Genomic DNA, 9961 nt, shown 5'->3' with positions numbered 1-9961 from the left:
ACGAATGTCTTCTTCATTCTCCTGTGAACAAAACAAAGTAAAGGATGTTAAAGCAGGTGATATCTCTGTGGTGATCTGTCGTCAAGGTTTTCATTGAATACCTTCCTTTCTTTTTGTATCAGGATTCAGATCTGAATTCCTCTCTTCTCTCCTCTTTGTCAAATGAGTTTGATGAGGAAATGATCCAGCGAGCCAGTTGTAGTTGTCTTTGTCTCTATCTCTACCTCTCTCTCACTCTGACACACACACGCACGCACGCGCACACACACACACACACACACACACACACACACACACACACACACACACACACACACACACACACACACACACACACACACACAAAGTTTGTGCACACTTTTGAATTTGAACAGTTGAACCTGTTAAGACCTTTTATTCAAACTTATCTGTTATCATGAATTTAAAGAAGTGTTTTTTGTTGAAGCAGAAATAGTGTACCACAACATATCACTAATGGCAAAGAGGCACACACAGTGAAGGTTGAACATGATCATATATAGTAAAACCACTGGCAGAGTGAGGAAGTCAAGGCGTGAGGTGACTTCATCTTTCAAAGTTTTTGCAGGGAAATGAAAATGTTGCCTGAAGACTGAGGCAGACAGACAGATACTGAGGGTGAAAAAGTTTCTGCTCAAGACAAACGTGGCAAGAATCCCAATTTAAGATCCTTATTTAAAAAAGCTTTGTTGTACATACTTGTAATGGTGACTATGAATTTTCAAGCATCTCAAATTGTGTATGTGTACGTTCTCCAGTGGATCGAACGTTTTTGTGCATGTTAAATTTGTCATCTAACAAAAAAATAAAAAAGGATATGAGAAGTATTGGAGACTATTTGGAGCTCTTGTTGATATATATTTTCAACAACCTAGATATTCAGTTTCCGAGTTAATGTGCTCTTGCAGATTGTTGACAGCTTGAGAAACGCTTATTGACTTCACCTGTAGAAGTTCAGCTCTAACAACAACATGAATGTGAGAGATGCTACTGAGAAAAATTCAAATATGATCAATAATTATCCAGTTTATTTGATGTAGACTAAACAGAATTACACAAACCCTTATCTGTTTATTTATTAATCATTAAAAGCCAGTGATGTTTAATTCTGGACACTGAAATTTGTGGCCGTGAATGTATAAATCTGCAAAAACCTACAAATATAAAGCAGAGTAGGGGTTTCTGGCACAACTTCGCCTACTTTAAAGGTGCATGGAGAAGGGAAAAAATCTTAAATGGCCAGAAAGCTCCAGCAACACTTGTAATATATATGAAACAACTTTATTATTCGAACGACGCGTTTTGGCACGTGGCCTTCATCAGGGTTGCTGCAGCTTTTTGACCTCTTAACACCTACAAATATATAAGTCCTTCATTTGACAAATGGCGAGTTAACAGAGGCTGCTGACTTCTACATAGCAACTGAGTTCACTTCTTTCAAACTGTGATCACTCATATTCATGTTTAAAAACAAAAACATGACAGCTTTTTTTGGAAACTTGAACATGGTGTATAACAAAACAACTATTTGAATGTCAAATGAAAGTGTTTCCTAGAAAACATCCCTCACTGAAAAGTGCATTTACATGACTTTATTTGCTATGTGTTTGTCGCCCCCACGTGGCCGCTCCTGGCGTCACACGTCACTAAGACTAAAAACATCCTCGACTCACAGCAGGTCAACCTGAAGATCCACTGTTCATGTTCTGTTTCTGATGTTTTAGGAGACATTTTGAGAAGTTATTTTACATGTTTTTCTCTCCAATTTCAGTTAATTGAACATAGAGGTAGAACAATAATTGTTCAATGATAGGGGGAAAGGATCAGTTTAATTGAATTAGCTGCAGAACAGGTTTGGATTTACAAAATAACGTAAAACCTTTAAGTTTGCAGTGGTAGATATTTAATTTTTCTTCCTCTGTTTTCATTCTTGATTATTGTGAGTCCAAACAACATTTAATTTGTCGTTTGTAGCAAATATATCACAGCAAAATTGTGCTACCCTTTTTCCCCCTAACTGATACCAAAAGCAGATTTACCATTTAGGGAATATTTGCACAAAGTAGAGGAGTGTGTTGGGGGTCGACAAGAAAACAAATGAACCACAGATAAAGAAAATAATGACTTTTATTTGCCCAAATTGATTCACAAAGAACAGAGTAAAAAATAAACAGTGATAAAAAAAAGAAAGAAAGAAAACAGCAGTGGTGGAAAGAGTACTGACAATCTGTACTCAAGTACGAGTACAGTCACATTACTGAAATATTACTCAATTACAAGTAAAACTATTAGTATTAAAATAATACTAAAGTAAAAGTACAGTCAAAAAGTATTCTTCTCAAACTCTCCTCCGAGTATTACTTACTTTTTATCTGTTGATGTTCAATGTTTCAATGTTTTTATGTCCGTATGTCAGGGTTTTCATCGGCCCGTTTTTGATCGGGTAGTCTTATTGGCTACAAAAATGCAGATGGAAGGTTTGGATATGAATTCAAATTGTTCTCAGTACAAGTACCCAAAAAACGACTTAATTTCAGTCATTTGAGGAGTTGTAATTCATTACTTCCACCCCTGTAAAATAGTGGATCTAAGTAAATAAAAAAGCTAAGTATAAAAAAGCTAAATGAGTTACGGATAAAAATTTGAAAAACAATTAAATTAAGAATTAAGAATATGTCATCCGTCTTAACTTTTCTACGTTATTCAGAATGAACTGAACGTTCTCCAGGACTCAAGTGTGGAAACACCAATACTTACACAATGCAATATAATCAGGCAGACATATACAAACAATAATCTATGTCCAACAAGTGGATCACTCACATAAAAGCTGCTGTTTGCATATTTTCCGACTACTTCTGAATTAAAACAATAGTTAATTTTCACATTCATTGTTCATTTGTATGTAGAGGGATCAATGTTTGACATTGAAACCCCACATTGTAAATAAGTGGTTGGTCGTTGGTTTGTTGAGCTCCATCACGCCTTTAAACTCAGTCTGTTTGTTTCAGCAGTATGGTGGGCTGCAGAACAAGAATGAGCAAGATTACTTACAAATAATCTTATTCCTCTTACTGTATTGTATGTGTGAAGAAAATGACATACCAACGTGTTGAAACTTTGTCTGCATACAGCTTTACTCAACCAGTAGATCAGGAACACGGCCATTAACTTTTCAAGAACCAGCAGAGTCAAAATCAGTCCATCGATTCCTTTAAAGAACTATAAAAAAAAGTTGAGACAATTGTAGAAGTAAATACACATTTGCTATTTCAGAGAGACACAGAGGTTACTTGATACAAGTTAAAATGCTGTTTTCCTTTACCTGTCTCAGTGGGCTATATGCCAAACTCATCCCACAAAAACAGACTGCCACAATTGACCAGAAGAGGCTGATGATGTTCAGTGAGAATGACAGCTTTGTCTGGAGGGTAAAAAACACGAAGAACCAAAAGAAAATACAGTCCAATACTGATTATCTTTCTCACAAAACCAGGATCAGACTACTTGTGATGATTTTGAACCATGTTTTAAATGATCACATTCAAATTATTGTGTGTATATATATATATATATATATATATATATATATATAGACATTTAAAATTAAAAGAACACTGTATTTCACATTTGCGAGATAGAAGTTTGGATTAGCATATCTAAATCTAAATCTCTACTTTATCTACTGTACAGAATAATACTACCCAGCCAGCCTATGCCAGTATTTTTTAAATATAAGGGTTAATTCATCTATTGTAGTTAAAGAATTTACTTTTTTTTCTGTGTTGTGAGATTTTCACCGTAAGAAAAGAACAAAGAACAGATTTTTATCTTACCACATGCATGTTGGGAGATTGTCCAGCTGCATAGGACAGCATACCAGAGACCACAAACTAAGGTGATGATAAAATATAAAAATGATAATACTAAAGCAATGCTGAATATTGCAGAATATCAAAGAATACAAGAAAGGATAAGACCGCATGCTGGTAACTGAAATGTCACAGCAGCAAAAGGAAGTACCACTACAGACGCGTAGTAGAGATACTGTTCCAAATCACACAATTACAGTAAATTACAATGGAAATGCATAAAGGATTGTTTTCTAATTGTATTCCCCTTATTATACAGAATTTCCCCTGAATCATTATTGAATAAAATTTTTATTTTTGTGTCTGTATTTACCACAACACTGGGTAGAGTGTAGATATAGTGGGGCAGCGGGTCGTAGTGTGTGTGATTAAAAATCAGACCGAGTGCGACAATGAACACACCAGTGATGGCTTGGGCTGCCTAATAAGAAAAGAGAGAGAGACCTCATTACAATGCTGCATCTCTATGTGAGTTAAAGCCAAAAAAAAGCTCATGATCATGACTCCACCTGTGTAAGAAACAATTCAACTTACTCCAAGAGGTTTAGGTTTCCCATTGAGTGCAAAGACCTTGTAGGAATCTTTGTACACACACTGAAATTTCTCCGGCATCAGTTGACCCTCTCGAGCACCGTTTAGACTCCCGATGGGAATGGTGATGATCATCGATTCATCACATACGAATGTCTTCTTCATTCTCCTGTGAACAAAACAAAGTAAAGGATGTTAAAGCAGGTGATATCTCTGTGGTGATCTGTCGTCGAGGTTTTCATTGAATACCTTCCTTTCTTCTCGTATCAGGATTCAGATCTGAATTTCTCTCTTCTCTCTTCTTTGTCAAATGAGTTTGATGAGGAAATGACCCAGCAAGCCAGTTGTCTTTGTCTCTATCTCTACCTCTCTCTCACTCTGACACACACACACACACACACACGCACGCACACACACACACAAAGTTTGTGCACACTTTTGAATTCGAACAGTTGAACCTGTTAAGACCTTTTATTCAAACTTATCTGTTATCATGAATTTAAAGAAAAGTGTTTTTGTTGAAGCAGAAATAGTGTACCACAACATATCACTAATGGCAAAGAGGCACACACGGTGAAGGTTGAACATGATCATATATAACAAAACCACTGGCAGAGTGAGGAAGTCAAGGCGTGAGGTGACCTCATCTTTCAAAGTATTTGCGGGGAAGTGAAAATGTTGCCTGAAGACTGAGGCAGACAGACAGATACTGAGGGTGAAAAAGTTTCTGCTCAAGACAAACGTGGTAAGAATCCCAATTTATTTATTTATTATTTATTCCTTATTTAAAAAAGCTTTGTTGTACATACTTGCAATGATGAATGTGAATCTGCAAGCATCTCAAATTGTGTATGAGTACGTTCTCAAGTGGATCGGATGTTTTTGTGCATGTTAAATTTGCCATCTAACAAAAAATTTTAAAAAAGGATATGAGAAGTATTGGAGACTATTTGGAGCTCTTGTTGATATATATTTTCAACAACCTAGATATTCAGTTTCCGAGTTAATGTTCTCTTGCAGAGTGTTGACGGGTTGAGAAACGCTTATTGACTTGACCTGTAGAAGTTCAGCTCTAACAACAACATGAATTTGAGAAATGCTACTGAGAAAAATTCAAATATCAGAATTTATCCAGTTTGCTCGATATACACTAAACAGATTTACAGTAACCCTTATCTGTTTATTTATTGATCATTAAAAGCCAGTGATGTTTAATTCTGGACACTGAAATTTGTGGCCGTAGCTGTATAAATCTGCAAAAACCTACAAATATAAAGCAGAGGAGGGGTTTCTGGCACAACTTCACCTACTTTAAAGGTGCATGGAGGAGGCAAAAAATCTTAAATGCCTAGAAAGCTCCAGCAACACTTATATTATTATAATATATGTAACAACTTTATTATTTGAGTGACGCGTTTTGGCACGTGGCCTTCATCAGGGTTGCTGCAGCTTTTTGACCTCTTAACACCTACAAATGTGTAAGTCCTTCATCTGACAAAAAATCAGAACTAACGTGCACAGAAACAACCAATAAAACCATATTATATTTGGTATATCAGCCACATAAAAACAGAAACAGCTGCACAATGTAGGCTTCATATTTACCTACTGAAATACAATGCAGAAGCATTTTAGATATCTCTAATATCTAACTTACATAAATGGTTGAGAAAAATATGACACCATTCAATATAATGCAATCCAACAACGACTCACAACAACAGTTAAAAATCTTTGTTTTGACAGTTTATTTAAGTAAAAATTTAAGGACTGTTGAATGTACAAGATTTCCAATTGTTCTGATACTTTTAAATACACCGCAGTGATTGTCCCATGTTGAGACTAAGGGAGAAATGACTCACAGTACATTACAATAAATGACAGTAAATTAAAGGGGCTCTGTGTAAAAAATATCAGCCATTAACATCTATTAATCACTTCTTTATTGGCCATATGTTGGATGGTCAAGCGATGTGAAAAATGAGACCTTTCCCCATCTCTCTCGGTTGCCTTTTCAAGCCTGAGGACGTTTTGTTTAAGTTGTTTAATGCTGCTGGACTGTGAATTTCTTTGTGAAGAACTCGCACGTTCTCAAGCGCCTCGTCTCAGTTCCTCTCTCCGCTCTGCAAACAGAGAAACAGTCTGCTAACAATAACTGATGAGCAGCAGAACACAGAAGTCCCACAGAGCCCCTTTAAAGCGCGCATACATTATATTATTATACATCATGAGAAAATTATCACCCCTCCAGATAAGAGAAGCACCATGGCCTGTGCTGATGTTGACATGGACATCCAAGGAGATGATGAATGGCCAGACACATCCAGCCCTACAACGCCACCGAGGATGCAACATTACCAGGCTACAGAGTTACTGCCCGACGACAAAGGGCCGCTGCATGACCTGCTGCGGAAACAACCTGATGTGCTGGGGGTAAGAGAGACAACACTGCTCGGGCTTTACAAAAGAATAAACACTTGTTAAGTATCATGCAAACCAATGTAGCAGCCAATAAAGAACCCTTTGAGAAGGTCATATTGTCAAGCTATCTTTGTGAAGGGGCAAGGGGCCCAGCGAGGGCAAAGCCTCTGTACATGGGACTCCCGCTCTACGAACTGAGCTAGTGGGCGCCCCATGACCTTATTTTACAGTGAAGAAAACATGGCATTTTATTGCATCAATTTAGGGTTTATGACCCCAATGTTTTATGTGACCCCAGTAGAGAGCGCAGAATCCAGAAAACGTTACACAAAAATAATGATACATTCAAATATATCAAACGAATATTAGTCTTAAAAAAAACAACAACTCTGCAATGGGCTGCATTTCTACAGCACCTTTATACTGACAACAATGTAAAGCACTAAGCACACATTTTGATCCACCGATGGTAGCGCATCCAATCATGGTGAGTGCAGCGGTTCTCAAACTCTTCCCCCCTGAACTGACACAAATTAGATCAAGGACCCCAAATTTAATACGATTTTGTCCTAGTGAAAATAAATGCAGCTGCCTAAAGGACTCCTCAGTGTCCCCTGACTCCAGTTTGAGAACCACTGGCTTCAGTATGCAGTTTGTAGGAGGCAGGGATCAAACTACCAACCCCGCAGTCACTGGATAACATGGTTTACCTGAGCTGCTGTCAGTCTGCATTAACTGCCTCATAACAATGCAATTAAAATAAAACACTATAAACTTTGTTCTCAAGAAAAGTCCAATCCATACAAATATTGATAACTGTAAGCTTTGTGTGTTAATGTGGTTGTAACCAGGTCTTTACAGAAGGAGCCTCATTTAGTGTTTTGTGCGTATCTCGCCTCATTGTTTGTTAGTTACAACAATATCGTGTATAGTCATAAAAAAGAAGATTTTTTTTTCTCATTCATTACAACTTTGTCTTATTTATAATATTCTAACTTTGCAAAGACTTCAGTCCAGGCATTAGTGATTATAGTCTTTTTGCAGATTGTCCAAAAACACTTCAATCAATTGTGCACATATGGGCAGCAGCAACAGGAAACGCATCGTTTGTGGCTTTTGTGTTATTCGACCTCTTCCGTGTGCAGGCTGAAGTTTCATGTCACCCTGTCTGTATGACACTATGAACATGTGCACAGTACTCTCAAAGGTTGCACATTTATTTATTTTATTTATTTATCTCATTTGAGTTTTTTTCCTGTTTACGATATTTTATCTATTGTTTAACACTATTCAAATTAAGCCACTACCTCAACGTATTTCCTAGTTAATATAAAGATTGACTGTGTGAATAGACGAATGAAAGGTAAACTCACTGATGAACTATTTGTTCATTTAGACTTTGTTCATCTCTTGCTATGATTCGGATGAAAATGCATCTCAAATAAGATGTTTCAAACATTAATTACAGCATATTTCATGTTTCATGTTGATATTTTCTGTGTTTTGTTGTATTTGGTAACAATTTCAATTAAGGACACAAACATTGTCATGAATTCATGCATGAAAATCATACTCAGCAACAATACTTTGAATTAGTAGACACGTGCAGGATTGAACTTGTCTTATGCATGAATAACACATCGATCAATGCAAGAAATAAGACCATATTCAAGCTTGCTGAGGTCTCATGTTCATGTCTGTCTCATAGGAGCCTCTGTGTTGTTGCATTAAGGTCACGATTGAGATAATCTCATAGTCATAAGATAGTCATTTTATACTGCATGCCGGAATTCATGCACTAGATAAAGATAATAAAGTAATCTTATAATATTTCCTGTAAATATTAACAGAGTCTCTGTTCCTCTGTCAGTCTCTGCAGATGGTGAGCGGTATCCTCAGTGTTGGAGTGGGAATTATTTTTGCTGCAACGCAGGCGATGGAAGATTCCCTTTTCACTCTGTTCAGAGTTTCCCAGCTGACTGGAACACTCGTAAGCCCACATTACTTAAATTATACATTTAATTATTAGAACAAAAGAATGTTAAGTTATAAGCTTGTCAAGAATGAGTCAAAGCAAATGTTAATATTTCCAATTTATCTTCAATAAAGTGACTCATTGAGTCAAACAGTGTGAAAACTGGCTGAGCTGTGTTCTTCTCCTCTGCAGTTCATCGTCGCTGGACTCACCTCCAACCTGTTGTTCAAATATCCAGGATTACTACCTGTAAGTACAACTCAGTACAAGTGCAACAAGCAACACAAACAGTTAATGAAGGAATTACTTAAATAATGATGAATGTATGGTTTATGTTCCAGGTGTCCATGGTGGTCAACTGTGGCTGCATTATTGTAGCTATGGTGGCAGCTTGTCTGATTAGTGTTGACCTGGCTCACTGGACTGCACGACAGGATCAGGAATGGAGGGTAAGACGAAATTAAACCCTTCAGTACTTATTTAGCAAACATATTTAGTATATGTATTCACTAATATGAAACTAATACTTGATGATCTTTATGTTTTAAACAGATGGAGCTGCTGGAACTCTGTGTGTTGGGGCTCGAGATGATTCTCTCTGTGATCCTCTGCTTCTGGTTCTTTAAAGAGAAACGTGCCAAATCCCCTTGATCAGGCTGTTGATATATACTGAGAAGAAATCTGAGAATTAAACACTTTATATTAACTATTAATTATAACGTGCTTCAAGGAAGTTAAGCGACCGCATTCACAAACGTTTCGTTTTTTGTACATCAAGTGTGGCTTTCTGCTCTGTCTCGATTGCCTATAATGGAGGTGAGGCGCCATCTGAACAGCTCGGGCTGCGGTCTGCATCTGATGTTTGACTCTGAGTGAAAAGAAAAAAAAAAAAGGTGCGGTACACAAATGTCAGCTTCTCTAATGTGACGGAAAAACCACTTCTTCATTCTCAGTGTACCGGTAGCAGTGGGTCCCATAGTGCTGCTCTGTCTGTCAATTCGCAAGGGTGTCCCTGTGGTTTGAAATGTGTGCTTTGTTATCGGTGGAAATATCTGCAACTGCTTCCACACTTTCAGCCGGTTTCGCACACATACAGCTTTGCTGAACTGAGAATTATCCATATTGTTGTATTGGTTTTTGTTTG

General features: G+C 37.2%; 2 protein-coding genes across 3 annotated transcripts; one reads left to right on the top strand and one right to left on the bottom strand.

The window, feature by feature from the left end:
* Positions 1-2127: 2127 nt before the first annotated feature.
* On the bottom strand, positions 2128-4713 carry LOC311259290 (membrane-spanning 4-domains subfamily A member 4A). Of its 2 annotated transcripts, XM_084356344.1 has the most exons (7): positions 4671-4713; positions 4425-4590; positions 4204-4311; positions 3855-3911; positions 3344-3442; positions 3124-3240; positions 2128-3041 (listed from the first exon to the last, which is right to left on the bottom strand). In XM_084356344.1, the coding sequence occupies exons 2-7, from the start codon at positions 4584-4586 to the stop codon at positions 3012-3014; spliced, it is 573 nt and encodes a 190-aa protein (XP_084212470.1). In that variant the 5' UTR covers positions 4587-4590; positions 4671-4713; the 3' UTR covers positions 2128-3011. The 2 variants fall into 2 exon arrangements, with proteins under 2 accessions (XP_084212470.1, XP_084212471.1); XM_084356345.1 differs by lacking the exon at positions 4671-4713 and having other exon boundaries at positions 4293-4311; positions 4425-4558.
* A 417-nt stretch (positions 4714-5130) lies between these two features.
* LOC311260191 (uncharacterized protein) lies at positions 5131-9894 on the top strand. Its single transcript, XM_084357742.1, has 6 exons — positions 5131-5166; positions 6673-6854; positions 8713-8832; positions 9010-9066; positions 9159-9266; positions 9370-9894. The coding sequence occupies exons 2-6, from the start codon at positions 6687-6689 to the stop codon at positions 9466-9468; spliced, it is 552 nt and encodes a 183-aa protein (XP_084213868.1). The 5' UTR covers positions 5131-5166; positions 6673-6686; the 3' UTR covers positions 9469-9894.
* The last annotated feature ends 67 nt before the right edge of the window (positions 9895-9961 follow it).

This window comes from Pagrus pagrus (genome assembly GCF_965226575.1).
Source record: "Pagrus pagrus genome assembly, chromosome: 7".
Classification (NCBI taxonomy): Eukaryota; Metazoa; Chordata; class Actinopteri; order Spariformes; family Sparidae; genus Pagrus; species Pagrus pagrus.
This window is presented reverse-complemented; position numbering and strand designations above follow the sequence as displayed.